The sequence below is a fragment of the Phasianus colchicus genome, chromosome 1, assembly GCF_987193195.1.
Source record: "Phasianus colchicus chromosome 1, bPhaCol1.hap1.1, whole genome shotgun sequence".
In the NCBI taxonomy this organism is placed as follows: Eukaryota; Metazoa; Chordata; class Aves; order Galliformes; family Phasianidae; genus Phasianus; species Phasianus colchicus.
Window position 1 is genome coordinate 190,373,100 of NC_143436.1, and position 21,254 is coordinate 190,394,353.

General features: G+C 41.4%; 1 protein-coding gene across 3 annotated transcripts; it reads left to right on the forward strand.

The window, feature by feature from the left end:
* The first annotated feature begins 429 nt into the window (after nucleotides 1–429).
* Nucleotides 430–21,248, forward strand: PCF11 (PCF11 cleavage and polyadenylation factor subunit). 3 transcript variants are annotated; one of them, XM_031612444.2, is made up of 16 exons: nucleotides 430–1,393; nucleotides 5,914–6,039; nucleotides 8,239–8,427; nucleotides 8,861–9,052; nucleotides 9,909–11,017; nucleotides 11,288–11,477; nucleotides 11,566–12,208; nucleotides 12,711–14,161; nucleotides 15,270–15,357; nucleotides 16,038–16,160; nucleotides 16,679–16,784; nucleotides 17,087–17,270; nucleotides 17,663–17,818; nucleotides 18,753–18,845; nucleotides 19,540–19,575; nucleotides 20,267–21,248. In XM_031612444.2, the coding sequence occupies exons 1-16, from the start codon at nucleotides 1,205–1,207 to the stop codon at nucleotides 20,390–20,392; spliced, it is 5,001 nt and encodes a 1,666-aa protein (XP_031468304.1). In that variant the 5' UTR covers nucleotides 430–1,204; the 3' UTR covers nucleotides 20,393–21,248. The 3 variants fall into 3 exon arrangements, with proteins under 3 accessions (XP_031468304.1, XP_031468303.1, XP_031468302.1); XM_031612443.2 differs by having other exon boundaries at nucleotides 16,682–16,784; nucleotides 20,183–21,248; XM_031612442.2 differs by having other exon boundaries at nucleotides 431–1,393; nucleotides 20,183–21,248.
* Nucleotides 21,249–21,254: the final 6 nt, after the last annotated feature.

The following is a 21,254-nucleotide window of genomic DNA, read 5'->3' on the forward strand; positions in this document are numbered from 1 at the left end:
TAAAGAAAGGAGTGTTCCCACAGCTCGTTAACACAGGGACCTCAAGGTTAACTTCTTGCTGTAGTTGTTGTGGAGGTGCAAGTGGCTTCATACAAAGCCCATGCAGACAAGAAGGTAAAGCACCAAACACTGGATGAACTCAGCCATGAACTTCGCCTCACACCAGCCTGTCCTTTGCTGATTTACAAACTGCAGATCTGATTTGAGGGTGCCTTTGGATCCCGTGATGCCCTCAGCAAGGCAGTTCTGCTCATTTTATTGGTTTTACTCCAGTAATTAGCACGAGCAAGGATTCTAACTCACAACTGCAGCAGTTTGGGAAGGAGCCACATTTCCCCACATTTCCCCCCCTCAGCTCACAGAAAGTTCAGTTTCGTTTCCTCACAAAGGCAAAGGAGAAGTGTTGGGTACAGCACGCAGCGTTTTGGAAGGGCTGTGGAGAAAACACTTCGCCAACAAGTTTATTTCCACAAGGAACAGAGCTTTATTATTATCTGTGGGCGAATATCGTGAGCAGGCTTTGTTACTACGACGACATCAGCCGGAAAGCCGCGTTGCCACGCCAACGGCTGGGCGGGGCGGGGCGGCGAGAGCGTAACAACCGCAATTCAGGGTGAGGAGGAAAGGCGGGATTGCACCAGGGCACCAATCAGAGCTGACGACGGAACGGGAAGGCGGGAGGGTTATGCCCAGCGAGTTAGCGGCAGGGGAGTAGGGAAGAGCAACCAATCGCGAGTCGGGACGCGGGGGCGAGGGCGAGGTTTCGTCGCAGCAACCAATCAGCGGGAGAGGGGGCGGTTCCAGCGAATCACGTTCGCCTTCTTCGGGTCGAGCCAATCACGGGCGGAGCGGAGGAGCGTCAGCCAATGGGGGCGCGATGAGGGAACAAAAGGGGCATTCCAAGCCACCGGCCCTTTTCCTCAGCCCAATTTCACATGACGCAACGGTTGGAGGAAGCGGTTCGCGAGCCGTAGCCGCCGCCGCCATTTTGTGAGCGTTGAGACTGAGCCGGCGGCGGTCGGAAGCGCAGCGGCGGCACGGACGGCAGCGCCACTCGCAGCGGAGCCGCAGCCCGGAGGATGCGGTAGAGGAGCCCAGCGGCAGCGGCGGGGGGGCGGCGTCGCTCGGCGGCGGCAGGGGAATCGCGGGGAGGGGGCCGTCGGTCGGTGGGTCGGGTCCTGGTGCGGGCCCCGGTCGGAGGAACATGTCGGCCCCGGAGAGCAGCGCTGGTAGCAGCGAGGCCCGGGAGGACGCGTGCCGCGATTACCAGTCGTCGCTGGAGGACCTGACGTTCAACAGCAAGCCGCACATCAACATGCTGACCATCCTGGCCGAGGAGAACGTGCCCTTCGCCAAGGACATCGTCTCCCTGATCGAGGCGCAAATCGCCAAGGTTTTTATATTCCACCGCCTACTACTCCTACCTATACTGCTGGGGGGACCGGCCGGGGCCAGGAGAAAGGGCTGAGGGACGGAGGAGGCAGGGAGCGAAGGAGGGCCCGAGAGAGGGGGAACGGGGCGACAGAGGGAGGCAGCGGGCCCGAGGCTGGCGGCCGGGCGGGGGAGGGGAGCAGGGCTCGGGGCCTCGAGGCGAGGCGCGACCAGGTCACAGGTGGCCACGGGGGGAGCAGGGAGAGCCGGGGGGCGGGGGCAGCACGGGGAGCGGGGACCCACGGGGTCGCCGTTGGGAGCAAGCGGAGGACAGCGTGGCTCAGCAGGGAGCGCGGCCCTGCCCTTCCCACCATTCCACCCCCCCCCTTCCCTGGCCAGGCTGAGGGCCGCCCCTTCTCCCGCCCGCACCCCGTAGGGAGCAGGGGACCGAGGGCAGGCGGGTTGGGGTCCGGCCGGGGCAGCGCGGCTCGCCGCCCCGTGTGGGTAACAGACACAACATGGCGGCCCGGCCGTGACTGGGCAGCGCCTCGCCCTTGGAGCTGGGTTTTCCCCCTCGAAGCTGGTGTCGAAACCGTTGCATTTAGCGATTTCTTCCGTAGATAACGATTGTTTAAGTGTCGTTAGCGAGAGCCTGAGCTTGTGGAGGTTTGTGTTTTTTTTTTAATTTATACCCGGGTAGTGCGAAGGAATGAAAAGGTTGAGTTTATAGCATGGAAATCGTCTGCTTTAGAAAGGCTAAATATAATGATTTTTTAACTGCCGCTTCTAGCTTGAAAGATAAGGTTATTTTCCCCGTGAGATATTAACTGGAGGAGCAAGGGCGGGGGGCTTATCTTCCAGGAAAGTTTTCAGGTGAAAGGCGATTATCTGCTCTGTGTAGGGAAGTGTGCGTGTGCTGCTGGTGGTTCTGTGCTGTCTGCTTAGAGAAAGCGACGTGGGCTTGGGGTAACCCGTTTGGCTTTCAGGTGGCTGTGCCCTAAGTGAAGCTAGTGCTGTGTATCTTCACGTGTCTTGGCTAGAGAGGTTTATTTGGTGAGGATGGGAAGAAGAAATTCTCCCTGACTGTAGAAACTGCAGCAGCCTGTAGGATCCTAACATGGCGTCTGAAAGGCACGTGATGTAAAAGGAAGGGAAAGAGGAGGCTCCCTCTGAGCCCAACCCAGGCAGTTGCTGACATCAGTCAGCCACAGCACACGGATGGGGGCAGGGGGGGTTACTGTACCTTTCTAACAGCAGCTTTCTGTAAGAAAAGGGTTATTCCTTCAATTCACCGTGTTCCTGCCAGTCACCCCTCCCCCGTTGTCTCCCTTGCTCCCTCTAATACCAGGTTCCCTCTAATACAGGCCTTTTTTTTCCTTTGGCTTTAAATTCGCAGTTTATAATGGTGAGAATTGTACTGTCTAATGCTGGGGAGGGAAAGATCTTTTACATTATTTAATCTGTCTTTCTACCAATGCAGGATGGCTCTTTAGTGTTCCACAGACCTCTTCCAGTCTAGTTTTAAATGCTACCAGTGGCCAACTTTTGCCATTCTTTGGGGAGGTGACCTCATAAACGAATAGATCTCACCATTATATCTCCTAAAGGGCAGTGGATGTATATAATTTGTGATAAATATCAATGCTGTCAAATTTCTTCATTTCTGGGTGTTTTAGAGCCTGCCCTGAAGTGTGTTTTTTTTTCTTCTTAAAGATGTCTTAAATCTTGTATCAATGGTTAGTTTTGCCTTAGTTACTATTTGTGACTGTGGTTTATTCAAGGCAAGTTCTTAGTTGTTTTTGGGAAAGTGCTCTCCTTTGCTAAGCCACTTTTAAAAAGTGTTGCCTGGAGACAGTTTGTTTAGTGTAAAAACTTGAGTGGTCTGCTTTACGATTTAATAAATGGCTCTGAAATGTGTGACTGGTATTATAAAATATGTAAATAAAAAGTGTGAAATATGTATTTGTCTTTTTATTTACCATTGTATAGTGCAGAATTTGTTTCTGAGACCCATTTTGTGTACAAAGTTGTTTTTTAAACAAAGTTTTTTGCAAGTTTGTGACTCGGGGTTTGATTATGATTCAATTTTTTTTTTTAATTGAAACTTTTTTTTTTAGGAAACTAATAAAAAAAAAAGCCACACATTTCCAACAGTAGCTTTCATACATTATTTGAAAGAAGAGTGGGAATTCTGTGGTGATGAGCTCAGCGTTAGCATTCTGTGTGTTCTGGTGGTATGCGGAGCCTCCCTGCTGTTGGTTAGCACTGTGTGGGTCTCTCTCTTGCTAGGGGGTGCTGTATAGATCGCCTGAAAACAAGACGTTCAAATCTGGGATTCCCTTGTGTGGTTATTGGAACGTGGGCTAGATAACATAATAAACATTTCCAGAAATGAAAACTTAACCCAACTGTTTTTAAGTCATGGTTCTTAGATTGTGCCAGCTGAGTAGCTGATATTTGAAGGAGGGCACGCTGCTAAACTAATGCTGTCACATTTTGAAGTAGGCTTCCTTACTACATTGCAGTGCTTTGCTGTGTGATTACTTCTAACTGCTCCCAAGCACATGAAGCTGTTAAACTTGTTACAGTGCCTTTGCTATTAAATGGATACTCTGGCATCTCCAACTTGAATCTTAGCTATGTGTAGTGAGCTACTTCCATACCTTGGTGAAATGGAAGAGTGTAGCGTGCTCTGCTAATAGCTCTTGAGCATTTGTGCTGCTGAGACAGCTCTTTCTTTCCCTGAAAGGTGACTTAGAAAGTCAGAAACTGTACACTGTCATTTTTTATAAAAGAAAGCATTCACAACTTAGAGTAGCATTTTTAATGTGTCATTGTGTAGGCTGCATTAAAGAACTAACCAATATTTCATGGACGAGTTAATATTAAGCAGCTTCACATGCATTTTTTTCTGAGCTGGAGAGATGCCCCTATTCTAACACTTGCATATTAGCTTCTTTACAGCCCATTATTAGTCATAAGTTCAGCACTCAGATTACATAGTACAAGTGGTACAAACCATGCTCTTAACGTGCTGCTTAGCTGTGCTCTTTTCTGTCTTTTCATATACAAAATACATCAGCTGCCTGCATTTTTTTTATAGGAGGCAGTGACACCCTCCCCTCCCCATTAACAAGAAACTGTCCTTTTCAGTGTTGAGTTTTGGGTCATGGTTAATTAATATACACTTAAAAGTGAGGAAATATGATTTACCCATATAAAAGTTTTGTTGACGCGGTGCCCTTCTGTGAACCACTTTAATAGGGAAGGATTTAAATCTCAAATTGTAAAGCAAGAGCACTTCCACACACTTATCTGGACAATGGGGCTGTGAAGTAAGGTTGCTGATCATCATAGGAGCCTGTCCTGTTTAAAAAGAACAATGAAGTTACTCTGGTTTTATACTGAGTTACCGGATGGTGAATGGGACTTAAAAGTATTAAAGAGTGGATGCTCCTGTCTAAGGAGATGATGATGGTCAGCGTGGAGCTTGTGGTGGTGTCTTTCTCGTTGTCCTCTTCAGCTGTTTGCTCACTGATGCTTTCTGGAACTTTGCTGTGTCTTCTGCTGGTGAAAGCCAGTGGTGAGCATTAAAAGCACCTTGATTGGGGCCAGTAGTGCTTTTCCTGCATTGGAAGTTGTAGCTGTCCACCATCCATGCTTCTGTTTCACAGACTTGCTACAAGTTCTGAATGTGGATTTAAAACCAACAAAAAAGATCCCTCAAGCCGTCTCTTGTGGCAAAGATGTATCCTGAGTGTGAAGACTCCAGGCTGTGAAAACTGTGATTGTGATTCCTGAGCTTTCCTGTCTGTGCCCAGTCGGCTTGGTGATTGGGTTTGGTCTGGATTTAGAACTTTGCTCTGTCTTCACATCCATCTAAAACCTGACTGTTACCGCTGACAAGTGCCAACAGAGACTGGGACTCCTTGCTCCATTCCCTTGGATTACAGTGATATAGTTGTGACCTTTTCTGCGTGTATTTTGTGAAAGGACTGTGATGTTCGACGTATAATCTACGACTGCTGGAGTGCTCTAACCTGGGCTGTTCACAGGAAGTCTGATTTGTGTTCTGTGAAATGGAGAAAAGCAAGCATTCATGAGGTCCAAGTGATAAACTATTTTTTAGAAGTTCCTTGAAGTGCTAGCGATGGCTTCCTGCTAATTTCAAGTTATTTTCTCCAGTGGGTTTTGAAAGGCTGCACTCGGTACACTAGCAGTAATACTGTCTTGTGGGCTTCTTTTTTTTTCTTTTTTTCCCTTTTTTTCCACCCCAAAGCTTTGAGACAAACAGAATAACCCAAGGTGTTCCTTTTCTCTGTGGTAGACCCACCGCATTATACTTTGAACTGCGTATTGATTTTCCAGATTTAAGTTTTTAAGTTTTTGTATAAACAAAAAATCCCAAGCAAATCCCTTGGTGTTTATAGTGGCAACCAAAAAGAGAGGTCTGTATTTCTGGGATTGGTAATCCCTTTATTTAAATAGCTTAACGTATGTTTTTGTTGTACTAAACTTCTCAGTTTCTTCTTATTACTCCAGGCTCCTGCGTCAGAGAAGCTCCCTGTTATGTACCTTATGGATTCCATTGTCAAGAATGTTGGAAGAGAGTATCTTACTGCATTTACTAAAAACCTAGTTGCAACATTTATTTGTGTATTTGAAAAGGTATATACACTTTCAGAAAAGTTCTGTATTTAAGCAAAGTTGTTCCTGGTAAAATAAATACATGCTCTCAGCTTTGGGTTTTCTTGGGTGCTGAATGAGAAAAATGAATTGTTTTTTATAAATGGCAATACTGTATCTATAATGTGGAAGGGCAATCCTGCTGTTGTCAAGCCTGTGAGTTAAGTTAGCCAAAAGATGCAGTGTCTTGATTAACTTGTGTAGTTCTTCTATCCAGGCAAGGCTTCACTAATTTTTTTTTGATTGCTGGTTGCTGACCTGGACAGACTTTGTAATGTATAGAACAGTTAATTATGACTTGCTGATTTATTTTTTAAGGTAGTGGTTAGTCTTTATGTCAGGAATATACTCAGAATTAGTTTCTTAGAGATTTTTCTGAGCTCTATTGTAGTTAGATTTGTCTGATTCATTTAATTTTTGATGTGAAAAATGAGCACTTAAACTGTGACAAATACCACTGGCACCTGTTATTCCTTAAGTGGTCTGTGATTAAAAAACATATATGATGGGTGAGGGGGGGAAGGTCATGAGAGTTTATTATTGCTTTGTTACATCAAAAATACGTGTTTTAATTTCATTCAGTATTGAAAACTGCTGCCAAATATACTCACTTTTTTCAAAGTCTTTAAACCCAGTGAAGTAATTGTGCTTATTCCTCAGTGAGAATGGCAAATCCAAGTCCAGCTTTTGAAAGACTGGGCTTGAATGGGTTTAAGTTGAATCTGAAATGGAGAGTTAACTTCTGTGGTTTCCTGTATGCCCTAAGAAAGTGGCACCACACCTGAATGAGATGAGTGGAGCTTTGCTGTATTTATTACTACATACCAGTGGGGATCTGCAGTCTCAGAATGTTTTATATCTGTTTTTCAGCTGTACCAAATGAATGACCAAATAAGGGATAGATTGTCATAATGAGCTCAGAAATATTGAACTTCTGTGTGTAGAGTAGATAAGTAGGCATTTGCTTATTTTTCCAGTATTGGTTTGTGTTCTTTCACTGAGTTGCATTCAGTTGCAGCTGAAACTCTGGGTAATTCATTTGCTGAGCTTTGTAGTTAACTGTCTACTAAGCTAAATAGAACCATTAAATTTATGCAAAGTATCAGTCACTTTAGATAACTAATGATATTGCAAGATGAAATTCTCACACCGACATTGTTAGACATTCTGTTTTATCAGTAAATGATCACTAAAGGTATCTTTAAACACTTAGTGAAGTCAGAAACTGGCTCAGTCATGGCAGCAGCTTTTGCAGTGAACTTGATACTGAAAGTTGTGTAGAGGCACCCTCCCACTCCCCACTAGCTAAGTATGAATTATTGAAGTTCCTGCCCTCTCTTTCAAAGAACTTCTGAACTTTCTGGACAGCATGTCTTGCTGTGACACCTAAAATAAAACTGCAGCCAAAAAAAGGTCTTTACAGGGTCAATGTGTAATGACTGAGTTAGCACATTCACAGTAGGGCAGCTACGTGTGTTTTGTCAGCAGATGTTTCCCATTCATTTAAATGAACTACTTGAGTGAGTCTTGAACTTAACTGTCATAAAATGATCCAGTCTGATTGCAAAGAGAAAATGGGTGCTAGTGCTACTAGTACACTTGATTTATGGCTCATAAATGGGTCAGATTTTGCAATTGAACTGAAATGTATTTGAGTTTGTTTTGACTCATACAACTTTTGTTGGATTTGTTAGGGGGGAAAAAAAATCTTCGGTGATTAAACAGCTAAACAAAACAGTTTTTCTGTTCAGAAAGTTTGTTGTTCTCTGATTTGTTTGTTGTTGCTGTATGCCACTCAGCACAAACATTTGAATTACTGTATTGTTTCAGAGGTTTTTTCTTTGGATATTTTTGTTGCTGTATCTTTTTTGACAGAAATTGGCCAAGTAAAATGAGAATTTTGGTAATGGAAAAGCTGACACAGTTCTCAGAGAATGGTAATACACAATAAAACCTTCAGATAGCCTTGAAATGACAATTCCACATTTGAACTTCTGTTACCCATTCTGATGGTGTAGACGTATCAATCTGCACCACTTACAAGTTCTTTGTAGCCAGTTCTTTGTGTTAAAATGATAAATTTGGTAAGAATATAAAGCATATGAGATCTTAAGTTCTACAGAAAAGTTTAAGTTGTTTTATATTAACTTAACAAGCCATAGAATTGTTTTATTGTTTTAGGTGGATGAAAATACTAGGAAAAGTTTATTTAAATTACGCTCCACATGGGACGATATTTTCCCTTTGAAGAAACTTTATGCACTTGATGTCAGAGTCAACTCATTAGATCCTGCTTGGCCAATTAAACCTCTGCCCCCAAATGTGAATACTTCTAGCATCCATGTGAATCCTAAGTTTTTAAATAAATCGGTAAGTCTTTATACCTACTGTATGAACAGATGGCAGTACGTGTTGTTTTTGTTGTTTGTATGCTGCTTTTTGACTAATGTACTATGATAAGAATAAAGCATCTGATCGCTGGAGACAGGTAAGAGGAATTTGTGGATTCGAAATATTTAAGGGGCTTAGTTTTTGTTTTAAAACTGAATTCTAGATTTCTAAACATTGATTTATTTATATTAAGTGGCATATTTAATTCTATCATGGTGGCATAGTTAATCCTATGACAGCAGGTAAATTCTAGAGGAACAGAAATTTTTCAGTGTTTTGTTTGTATTTTGCATAAAAATTGCAGTTCATAACTTGTACAAACTATGTCCCAGTTTTGTATCGTGCTAGCAGTTAAGGGAGATGGAGCTGGTTCCATTAAGATGTTGAATGTAACCTTATGTTTTATTTTTAGCCAGAGGAATCTACTGCATCTACCTCTGCTGTCACTTCTGGTGCCTCTACTCCTCCAGCTGTTCCTGAAATACAAAAGAATTTGACACAGGAGCAACTGATAAGACAACAATTGCTTGCGAAGCAAAAACAGTTGTTAGAACTTCAGCAAAAAAAGTTAGAGCTGGAGTTGGAACAGACTAAAGCACAGCTGGTGAGTAGAATAGTTGGTGAATGGTCCATGGTTTGGTCTCACTTCGTTTGATACTTCCTTAGCTGCTACCCTGGTAACTGCAGTTAAGTTTAGACAAGAGTAGCTATTTTAGGGCTAGAGCAGTGCAAGTTGATCTGGTGCTTTAGACCAGTAATTGTCATGTAAAAATCTTAAGAAGTACATTCAGAACAGCTTAAAAAAGGTTTGTGGTCTTTTGTTCTTCTCTCAAAAATCACCTCTGCCTGTGATGCTCTTCCACATCTTTTCATGGCTCTCCATAAAGGAGGCTTTTTCGAATATATTTGCTCTTAGAAAATTGAGTATTTCCATAAAGAATGTGGAATCCTGATTGTAAGAAATGTCAAGGCAGCTTCTGTCCTCAGTGGGTCAGGTTGGTTTGATATCACCATCTGAAGGTGGTTGCAGTTGAGATGTTTTGGTTTTGTATTCACGATTGAAAGTCATGTTGTGTTGAATGTTGGTGATACTAAGTGAAACATCTTAGAAGCCCAGAAATAAAAATAAATAAATATACTTGGCCATTTAGTTGTCTTGGAAATGTGGATGGTATAGGAAAGCTGTAATGAGGCGTACTTATGTTGCATTTCTTGCAGCATTGACCTTGTAGTACTGACTTTATATTGTACTTGAACTTCATCTTCTGTGATGGTACTGTGTTATCTGAATACATGTGATTAGGAATTAATGGGTCATTTTCAGTTAAATGGATGAATCTCATAACTATTTCAAAACATTTCTGTTTACAGCTTTGTTTTCAAAACAGAACACGAACATCTCTGTGCAGATGTTGTATCATGCAGATTAATGCTGTTTTTTTCTTTTCACCTTATTTCAGGCTGTTTCTCTTAGCGTTCAGCAAGGATCATCTTCTATGCCTTCAGTTCCAACACCTTCCAAGCCACATGTGTCCCAGACACCTCACATGACAGTTAAAACACCTACTCAGGCTTCATTGCAATCTGAAAAGATCAAACCATCCCCAAGTCCTCCACTTCATGATGTCAAAATAGTAAATAGGGATCCTCGACTTAATAGAATGTCACAACATTCTTCTCATGCTAAAGATCAGTCGCATAGGAAAGAATTTCCACCAAACACAACTGGTCAGTCTGATACCAAGGCGAGCAAAACATCTCAGTCTGAAAAACAAAGCTCAACAAAACAAGAGAAATTGAAAGCAGGTGAAAAAACACAAAAGAAAGAACCCGATCAGGTGGAAACAAAGTCTAAATCGCCATCTCCTTTGAAAAACAAGCTTCCCAACACTAAAGATAATAAAACCCAAGAATCTGAAAGCACAAAAGTATCTGAAATGAGTAAACGGGACCCAAGACTGAAAAAACATCTTCAAGAAAAGCCAGAGAGCAAAGGGGATGAGGTGAAAGAAAAGAGGAGAAATACAGAGAAAAAAGAAAAAGATGAACATAAGACAGGTGAACATAGACCAGTAGGCAGCAGAAATAAAACAGTTAATGGTGTTGTTCAGAAACAAGACGTGACTACAGAAGAATCAGAAAAGCAGGGTGGAAAACAAGGGAGATCCAGTAATAGAAAACGGTCACGATCCCGCTCTCCTAAGTCACGGTCACCATCTACACATTCTCCAAAACGAAGAGAGAGGAGATCGCCCAAAAGAAGACTCAGGAGTTTATCTCCCACTTCTTCAACTCCTAAAATTGGAAAGATACGTCAGATAGGTCCTAAGCAGTCTCATGCAGAAGAAGCCTCACAAGGGGCAAGAGATGAAAGGAATTCTAATAAGCGAAATGTTAAACAAGAGGTGCGAGATCCAAGGAGAGTGAAAAAAAGCCAAGAAGACAGGCCCCAAGAAATAGCGAGCCAGCATTCTACAAAAGCTTCTCCTGATCCAAAGGAGAATGCAGAGAATTGGCAGGGATCCAAAGCAGGCAAGAGGTGGAAATCCGGTTGGGAGGAAAATAAAAAGTAAGTTACCATATTTTAAACAGATTCTCTCTGAAGTAAGTGGAAATTCTGCTCTTGGCTAAAGTACGGTCAGGTTTGGGTGGAAAGATTCAGACTGTCCGTGTTGACAGAAGTTCTTGATGACGGTTCATAACTTGCTTGTAGTAAAAAATGGCAAATATGCATATTTTCTAAATTGATAGTGATGTTTTACCATTATCAGTTCTGATAGAGATGTAATCTGTCATGAATAAAGAACTAATATAGTTTTAAACGTGTTCCTATTCTCAGCTCGCAGCAGACTGAAGAACACCAAGCAGTTGGTAAATCTCCTCACCAAAGACACCGAGAAAACTGGCCTGCTGCTAAAGGAATTCTATCACCCCGAGCACCAAAACAGCAGCACCGGTTAAGTGTGGATGCCAATTTACAGATTCCCAAGGAGCTGACGTCTGCAAGCAAGAGAGAATTACTTAAAAAGGTAATACTGATTGATCCTGTTTGTCGAGATGTTTTGGATATAGTTGTGCTTTGCTTTTCTTCTTAAAAATCCAAACTATATGTTACAGGCCAATGACCGCTTAGCATCTGGTGAAATAACACAAGATGAGTTTCTCGTGGTGGCTCATCAGATTCGACAGCTGTTCCAGTACCAAGAAGGAAAGCACAGATGTAATGTGTGGGATAGCCCGACAGAGGAAAAAGGCTCTTTGAAAAGGAAGCCTCTTCTATCTGATGCGGAGTTAACATACTATGAGCATAAAGCTAAACTGAAAAGAACACAAGTTCAGCATTCATTGTCAAGACTTGATCTCTTGGATCCTGATGATATTTTGGATTATCATGTACCAGATGCGTTGCTTTCTGGAGTGGACTGTGAGCAAGCAAAAGCAAAGCGTGGAGTACAGTTTGAAAGAAAAGAACCTTTTGGAGAAAGGTCAAGACGGCACTCCCCTGTAAGTGGCACAAGCAGACCCTTTGCTGAAAACCTTTCGCCACTTGAGGGTCGACGAAGGCTTGAGGAACAGAATGCCACTAAAGGAGGCAGGGGTTCAAAAAATTTCGATCCTTATGACAACTGGGGAGAATCAGATGAATTCAGAGATGCTCTCAGACAGCAGGGAAAAGGTACAGCCGAGTTCCAGAAGATAGATGGTGATGCAGTCTGTAGGTTTGATAACCGTGAAGAAAGACAGCTGCTTGGGAAAGCTGGTATGTATTTTTGTCTTATTTTACAGATGTCAAATAATTTGCAGTCTTCTGGAGAGTGGTTATCATGGAGTTGTAGGAGATGCATAGTCCAACCCCCTGTGCTAAAGCAAGTACCTTAGAGTAGGAAAGTGTCTGAACAGATTATGATTATCTCCAGAGAAAGAGAACTTTTACTGGGTACCTTTCAGTTTCAGTGCTCTTTAACCCTCAAAGTATTTTTTTTCCTCATTTTTCTGTGAAACTTTCTATGTTCCAGTTTGTTCCCGTTGTGCCTTATTCTGTCACTGGGCACTGCTGGAAAGAGCCTGACCAAAGAGCCTGACCCCATCTATTATCCCCTTGACCTGCTGCTGGCCATGCTCTTTTTAATGCATCCTGGGTTTGATGTTGGTCTTGTTGTCCACAAAGGCCTACTGTTGATCCGTGGTCAGCCTTTTGTCCACCAGGACACCTGGGTCCTTCTCTGCACAGCACCTTATCTTCCTGTATTTTCTTTTTTCAGGTGTTCGAGATGAACCAAGATCACCATTCAATGAACGTTTCAAAAGAGCTAGATATGAAGACCCAGATAAAGAACCATTTCCAGACAGTCCAGGGTCAAGATTTGGAGGCATAGAAGCAAAGCCAAGAATAAGTGCACTAATGGAAGACAGACCTTTATTTGATGGCTCATCTAGACCATCTGCTGCAAGAGTTGGGGCAGATGGACAAGGAAGCCCTTTTATTGATAGTCCTACTGCTGGTTCAAGTTCTAGAATTGATGGGCCACCTGGACAAGCTGCTCTGAGATTTGAGGGGCCTTTGGTGGGGGCAGGTGCTTCTCAATTTGATGGACCCCTAGCAGGAGCAGGGGGAGCTGGAGCCCTAAGATTTGATGGGCCACCAGGGCAGCTGGCAGGGGCTCTCAGGTTTGAAGGACCACAGGGACAGGTTGGTGGGGGAGGTCCTCTGAGGTTTGAGGGACCTCTTGGGCAAATAGGTGGGCCGTTGCGGTTTGAGGGGCCTGCAGGCCAGCCTGTGGGTGGTCCTAGATTTGAAGGACCTGGAGTTGGTCTCAGGTTTGAGGGACCCCGTGGTCAACCTTCAGGTGGTCTCAGGTTTGAGGGACCTCATGGTCAACCTCTGGGGCCTCGAGGTCAGCCAGGGGGTGGGCTCAGGTTTGAGGGACCGCACGGTCAGCCCCTGGGGCCTCACGGTCAACCAGGAAGCGGTCTCAGGTTTGAGGGTCCACATTTACAGCCACTGGGGCCCCACGGTCAACCTGGAAGTGGTCTCAGATTTGAGGGGCCACATGGGCAGCCTATGGGGCCACATGGACCGTCCGGAGGTGGGCTCAGATTTGAGGGGCCACATGGGCCTCCAGGTGTAGGGCCCAGGTTGATTGATGGACCAGTGCACCAGGGAGTTGGTGGACTTAGATTTGATGGTCCTCTGGGACGGACTGGTCCAAGATTTGATGGCTGCCATGCTGGGTTTGATGGTCAACCTGGACAGCTGTCTCTTTTGCAAAGATTTGATGGAATTCATGGACAGCCTGGCCCAAGATTTGAAAGGGCTCCTGGCCAACCCGCACAACCACGATTTGATGCAGCCATACCTCAAAGATTTGATGGTCCTCACCAGCCAGCCTCAAGATTTGACCTGCCTCTTGGCCTTCATGGTGCACGTTTCGAAAATATGGCCAGCCATCCTGCCTCACGATTAGAGATGTCGCCATATGGACAAAGTGGTCCTTTTGTTGACCATCCCGGACAGGGCTACAGCGGACCAGCTCATGGGATGCAGTTCCAAAGGCCTGAAATATTTGACAGTTCACTAGGACCAAATTTCAGTGGGCCAGGTGGCCCAGGAGCACAGAATTTTTCATTGAGAGCATCTGGACATTATTTTGATGACAAACTTCAGGGTCCTCAATACGGGAACTTCAATAGTATGTCAATGGGAGGTCATCAGGTAAGAATTGATTCTAGTAAATAATTTACTTCCAGAAGTATTTTTGTGTAGACAATTAGCAGTTCTTCCTCTAAAAACATTTATGATATTTTTTTTTGCAGACTAAAAATATCCTTAAGTAGTATCTATATGATTCAAGGGCATGCATTGCTATTTTTTGAGTCTTTTTTTTTTTTTTTTAGAAATTAAAAACCTGTTCTTTGCAACCATTTTGTAGTTGAAAATACAGCACTGAAATTAGTGTCTTTTGAAAATGAATTAGGTAACTGGAAGACACTGGTGGTTTCACTTACACAACGCAAGTTCTCTGCGAATCATGACAGATTCTTGAAGTGAATATACTTAATCACTTTTTCTGAGAGGTTTAGAATTAAAATGGACCAAAATAATTGTTAATCTTTTGGAAGACATCCATAACTTGGGGGCAGTTGAGAAAGATGCCTGCAGGCTTTTAAGCTATAGCTCCTGAAGAATAATCATGGCACCAGCAGGCTTTATGGTTTCAATTGTCCTTGCTATTGCTTGTTGGAAGTGCTCTCTTCTGAAAGAGAAAATAATTGTAAATCTGTGAAAATGATGTCCATTCTCCCAGTAGATTGGAGATTGTAGAGGACGTGTACTACAAGCATGCTGTAAAAACTATTTTTCTATCTGAAGATTCCTGCAGCTGGCTTGCTGGAAATCCATCTTTCAGGATGAGTTTCATATTATGGGTACTGTCTCAATTATTAGATAAAACCTCATTGTGACACTTTTGTTGGTGAATGTTTACCAGTTTCTTTTTTTGTTAGCTCTTTTTTGGTGGAAAGGATCAGTTTGAAATACTGTGTGTAGAAAATGTGCTTGAATGATGAGCGAGTAGAAGAAAAGTTTGTTTGGCTAACTGTTAGGCAAAATGAGTCTGCTTTCTGATATTTTTCTGATGGGGAATGAATATGATGCCAAGGTTTGGTAACTGGTGGATCCTTCACTATGGAACTGACAAAGTAAAGTAATAGGAGCACTTAAATATACTTGGAACTGAGAAATGTATAGAGGTTAATGATAGAATAACTAAAAAAAAAACAACATTGCCTTGCCAAGAATACTTAAATGCTTAATTTTACAGGTTTCGCACATGTCTGCTCAGCCAGGACCATATGGCCAAGGTCAACAGTATTTACCAAATCCTGGAAGCTTTGTTCAGAACCCTGCAGGTACTGTAATAGTTAATTTCCTTCTGTTTTCTTTGGACTGTTCTCTGTTCATGACCACAAAAATGAGTGCTGTACTGAGGTGATGTGGTGGGTCCATGTCCATGCGCTAAGGGCTGCCTTCTGTGAGATGGCAATAGGTGTGGTTTTGAGAGTATTGTCATCTCTCCAGGGGTTTCCCTCAAGCAGTGAGAGCTTTCATTAACCAAGTGGTTTTGGTGTGTTTTTCTTTGTTTTGAAGTCTAGCTACATACCAATTTCTGGTTTGCTTTTTGGATCGCAGAAGGGCACCTCAATTGGCCAGACTGAATTAACATTCCCAATATATTAGCTGTTAGTAATAAAAGCAGTAACAAGTTGTAAACGATGTAAGTAGATGGATTCTTGTGAGATCTTTAAGCATAAAACAAGAAAATACTGTTTTCCATGGAAATCTCAGTACAGGACAGATAGTTGGCATTTCAGAGTACTTACATTACGAAGGAAGTTGTAGGGGAGGAAATAAGGCAAAAGCTAGGTATGAGGCAAACCGAAATGGATAAATACTTCAAAATTAAAAGTGGAAGTAAAAAGGGATGTAAGGAAAAGAGTGTTGTGAAATATGCTGATAGAAGTGATTTTTTTTTGATGCTAACTTTTGGTGTCTTTGAGTGTTGTGACATTTTTTTTGTCCCCTCTTCTAGGAGGAGCCCTCCCACATTCATATCCTGATAACCACCTTGGTCAGCTTGATGTCAATGAATTGTTTGCTAAACTATTGTCAACAGGAATCCTCAAACTGTCAAAAACAGATTCCACTTCAGCACGTATGTAAATTTAATTACATTCCAACTCTCCAGTTTATGCATAGTTGACGTGTAAAGTGAAGTGTGAGAACTTTGTGAACTCTTGTGTTCTTTGTGCTTGAGTGGATCTTTGTGGGCAGCTATTCGGTGCATGTGATAAAGTGAATTATTAACTTTCTAAAAATATCTTATATACTTAAGCTACTTAGAGTCTCTGGTTTTGTTTTTGGCACCCTGCCTCAGTAACTTGTTCTGGATTTTAACCAGATTCTTGTCAGTTTCTGAAATATTTGTGCCTTTTTGAATACTGAATTTTAGTGCCAGAGGCTTAGATAAAATAGCATCATCTTAAATTGTCATTCTGAGTAGCATAGTGTCTGTGTGCTTTTCAAACTATGAGACTGACTCAACTCTTACGCACGTTCAGGTTAGCATATTCAGATAATATTTATTAATATTTGAATCAATGTAATGCTCAGAAGCACCTTATTTTGTTCTGAAAATGAACTGAAATTTTGATGAAATTCTTTGTTTTAAAGAAGCGAATGAATCATCGGCGCAGCCAGCTGCTGAAGAGGAGGATGATGACCAGGGTGATCACGATGTCCCAGACCTCACAAACTTTAAAGTTGAAGAACTCAGACAGTGCGTATTGTGGCATGAGCTTACACTGCACTAGGAATAATGGCATGGTGGTATCTAGATAGTTAATCCAAGACAGTTGAGTAGGTGTGATATAACAATACTAGCGTGTTCCTTGTGAGTAGTTAATGATTATTTGAATGCTTTAAATTTACTTACTTGAATGCTTTCAGTTGACTGTGTCATATGCTTTAACTTTATAGGAGAAAATGCTTTTCTTCTACTCCTGAGGTCGCTTGAAACAACTTACTGAGAAACTTCCCATTTCTTTCCAAAGAAATGTTAACTTCTTTTTGTTTTTGTAGGCGTTATGACAGTGTTATAAATCGACTGTACACTGGAATTCAGTGCTACTCGTGTGGAATGAGATTTACTACTTCACAGACAGACGTTTATGCAGACCATTTAGATTGGCATTATCGTCAGAACCGTTCAGAAAAAGATGTTAGCAGAAAAATTACACACAGAAGGTGGTACTACAGTGTAACGGTGAGTAATGCAATATGTGTGCCTTGTTAATTAAGGGCTGGGTTTGGTGTTCTACATACATGCTGTGGGATTGCAGCTGAAGTTGCGTATCACTGGAGTTTGGTGATCAGTGATGTCTGATATTTCAAGTAGTTCTTATACATACCTGCCAAAACAAAAGGAGTTATAAGGTGAACAATAAGCAGCTTGGAATTATTCGTACTGCTTTGGTTGGACTGAGAATGGAGTGAAAGTTGAAGGATAAAGGCCTTTCCTAGGACTGTTTCAGTTTTAGTGAACTAAGATAGATTACATTTGTTACTTCTGGGATTTCATTTTTCTTTTTTTTTTCAAATGTATTTAGTTTAACCTTTTCTGGCTATTTGTAATTGTGAATGAATACTTGTCCCTAGGATTGGATTGAGTTTGAAGAAATAGCCGACTTAGAGGAGCGTGCAAAAAGCCAATTTTTTGAGAAAGCTCATGAAGAAGTTGTACTGAAGACACAGGAAGCTGCAAAAGAAAAGGAGTTTCAGAGTGTCCCTGCTGGACCAGCTGGAGCAGTTGAGGTGAGTTTCAGCTTGCCTGCCTTAACCCATGTGGTCTGTAAGTAGACTGAATTCTTGTTTTTGTGCAGTCACTTCCTAGGTTTTGCATTTACATGTGTGTAACGTTTGTTTCCTTGTGGCAGTAGCAGTATAAATAACCAGTGTTCAACAGCTTCTATGCTTGTAGGCGTTCCATGGTTGAAAGGGAGAAGCATGTTAGAGTTTTTCCATAGGTAGCATAAATAAAGGAAGCTTGTTGGATTTCCAAGTAGGAAATGGCTGCTTGGGATTCAATAAATGATAATCTTAACTGAATTTTTGTTACCTTTACACACACACATGCAAAAAGATGGTTCTTTACAAGATGGGCATTTGGAAGAGCTGTCATAATCTTCTGATTTGAAAATAATCAGCAGATCTGTGTTTTGGTAGCCAGTGAATATAGCAGTTAAATACAAATGTTCTTATATGCTAAGCCTGCAAGAAACTAGGTAACAAAGCCATAAAGGCTTTTGTTTCAGTCTTTAAAAATTTTGTGCCTTGTTCTTAGAGGTGACTTTATTTTGCAGACAAGTGTTAAGGGTTTTAATACTTCTTGTGCAGTTCTCTAACTCAAAGTTGAGGTTTGGGAGATGCCATAAACTAAATCCCTGCACCAGATTTTCTTAACTGAAGTAAAACAACATTAGATTTTTACAGAGTGTCTTGCAGGGACTTCTTCGTTGAGGGGGCAAAGTTTAACTTTTTCAAGTGACAAATATTGTTGTTCATTCTACCAACTGTACTCATATAATTTCTATTAAATTTTTGAAGTGTGGAGGTAAAATGTTGTAGTCTTAATATTGTTATCTTAATGTATGTATACATACAACTGTTATCAGCCAAGTTCCTGAAGTTGGTGTTCAGTAATAGTTTTAATAACACCGTGTATCATGTTACTTCAATAACTTCTCAGAGGTGTGAAATCTGCCGGGAGCAATTTGAGCAGTACTGGGATGAGGAAGAGGAAGAGTGGCATCTAAAGAATGCTATCAGAATGCATGAGAAGGTAATCCAATTTTTATATATGTGGTACTCGTTTATATTGAAAAGCAAAACAAAAACATAACAAGAATAATAGAAATCGGCCACAGTGACCTGTCTTTTCTGAAGGACTCCCCTTTTAGTTTTCCGGCTTTCAAGTGCATAAATATCTCAACCTTTGGATGTGCTTGAAGTCCTGGTGTTATTTGTAAACACTCGCTAGGCTTCCCTCGTACTGTATTGCTAAAAGATAAATGAAGGTTATCTTCTCTACTTAGCATTGTTGAGTCTGCCTGGATTACTGGGTCCACTTCTGGGCTGCTCATTACAAGAGAGACCGTGCTGGAAAGAGCCCAGTGGTGGAGCCTGTTCCTCTTTGGAGGTCTTCAAAAGCCAAAGGATGTGGTCCTTGGCAACTTGGCTCCACATGTCCCTTCCATCCATTCTGTGATTCTGTGAATGTTCCTGTGAGTGTGGGTGTTGGTTGTGGTCCAATTATTTCTGTACTTAGCTATACAGAAATAATTCCTTATGCTTACAAGATTTTTGTGTGATGGCTTTTCCTAAATAAACATACAGCAGATATTTTCCCAGTTGCATTTGACACCATACTTGATTTACACGTTGTTGTCCTGGAGGAATAGTGTGATCTGTTTATGTCTGACCAGTGCTTCTGCTGTATTTGTAATGTATTTAAATGGGTAACAATTATTTTCCAGATTTACCATCCATCCTGTTACGAAGATTACCAAAACGTAAGAAAACCTTTACTTTCATATTTTTTAATTGTTTTGCTTTCAGTTTGTTTGCTTGATCACTGTCTTTATGTAGAGCAGGTCTTCAGAATCAGTTCCTCTTGCATGTGCCTAGGCAAAGAATGAGAGGCCTTGGGAATGGCAAGTTTGTAATGCGTAATTAGAGTTAGTTACGATGTATCCATGACAGTTTTTGTGTCATATAAGTGAAACTAAAGTGAAGCCATTATGAATTTATTGTTGAGTAACGTGCATAATCTTAAGAATTTTAAGAAACTGAGAAAATGAATGTTAGTATATGTTAAATTTGTTAAGACTTGGGAGCTAACAGTTCTTTTTGGGGGGGATAGTTGGGAATATTTTACAGTAACATAGTATTATTCTCACAGTGATGAAATGATATTTGACAGTAATTATGGAAAAGTAATGCTATTATATAGTACATTTTGTTATTAGATAAAGTAGAAAGTAATATATAAAGTAGAAGTTTGGAATTTAAGTGCTCTACTGCCCATCTGTTTGCATTTTGAAAGAGACAGAGAGGGAGAGAAGGTAAAAATGGTTGTTTGAACACTGTGTTAATGCTGTGTGAATGTTTGTTTTATAGACATCATCATTTGATTGCACACCCTCTCCCAGCAAGACCCCTGTAGAAAATCCCCTAAATATTATGTTGAACATTGTTAAACAGGAAACAGATGAGTCCTGTGACTCACCTCAAGTGAAAGAAGAACCTGATGACACCCCTGCTGCCTGTGCAGAAGAGAGCACACCTGCCTCTATAGATGTTAAAACAGAACCAGATGAGTCTGTTTAGATTGAGGTTTGATTTTTTTTACAGAAGAGCTCCTGTGTTAATTCTGGAAAGCAGATACTTTTTATAGGAAATAAAAACATTCAATTGAGGCAGGGCCTCAGCTACTGTTTCGTTAATAAATACATTTTTGTATTTAAATTTCTTATTGCCTGCACTGTTTCAGGTGTCATTGTGTGAAAATTCTGTAGATGCGTGAAAATTTAATGGAATGAAATTGTATATGTAAAAATGTACAATTTTCACTTGTGGAAATGTAAATTATAAATAAAACATATTTTTGCTATATATGGAGTGTAATGTTTATGCACACCATCAAATGAAGACAGTGTTTCTGTACTTTTTTCAGTTTAAACAGAGTTAAAAAGACCTCAGTTTTAAACCTCTTACTGAATAAGATTCAGAAAAGTGAAAGCGAGCCACTTCCTTCAGTTATCTCATAAGTGGGTGATCAAGGGAAGCAATGCTGGAACTTCTCAAGACAAAATCCTAGATTTCTTCTTAAATTTACTTGAACAAACTGACATATCCAGAAATTAAAAGTAACCAAAAGACCGTTCTGGGTAGAATGACAGAACATAACAAAGCAACCAGAGTGCTTGATTGTGAACACAAGTGCCAACAGACAATTAACAAACCAGGATGCCTGGTAGTTGAGACATTTTAATGATTTTTTTTTTTCCTTTAGTCACACATAAGAGTTTAATACAGCTGAACAAACTTTTCTTTACAGGGGGGAATGAATCTAAGAATGCTCATTTGAATTTTTTTTTTTGTTGCTTATGACTGGATTTAGGTGATAAACCAGCTATCCTGAGATGTTAATATTTCTTAAATGTAATAAATAAAATTAAGCATATATCTG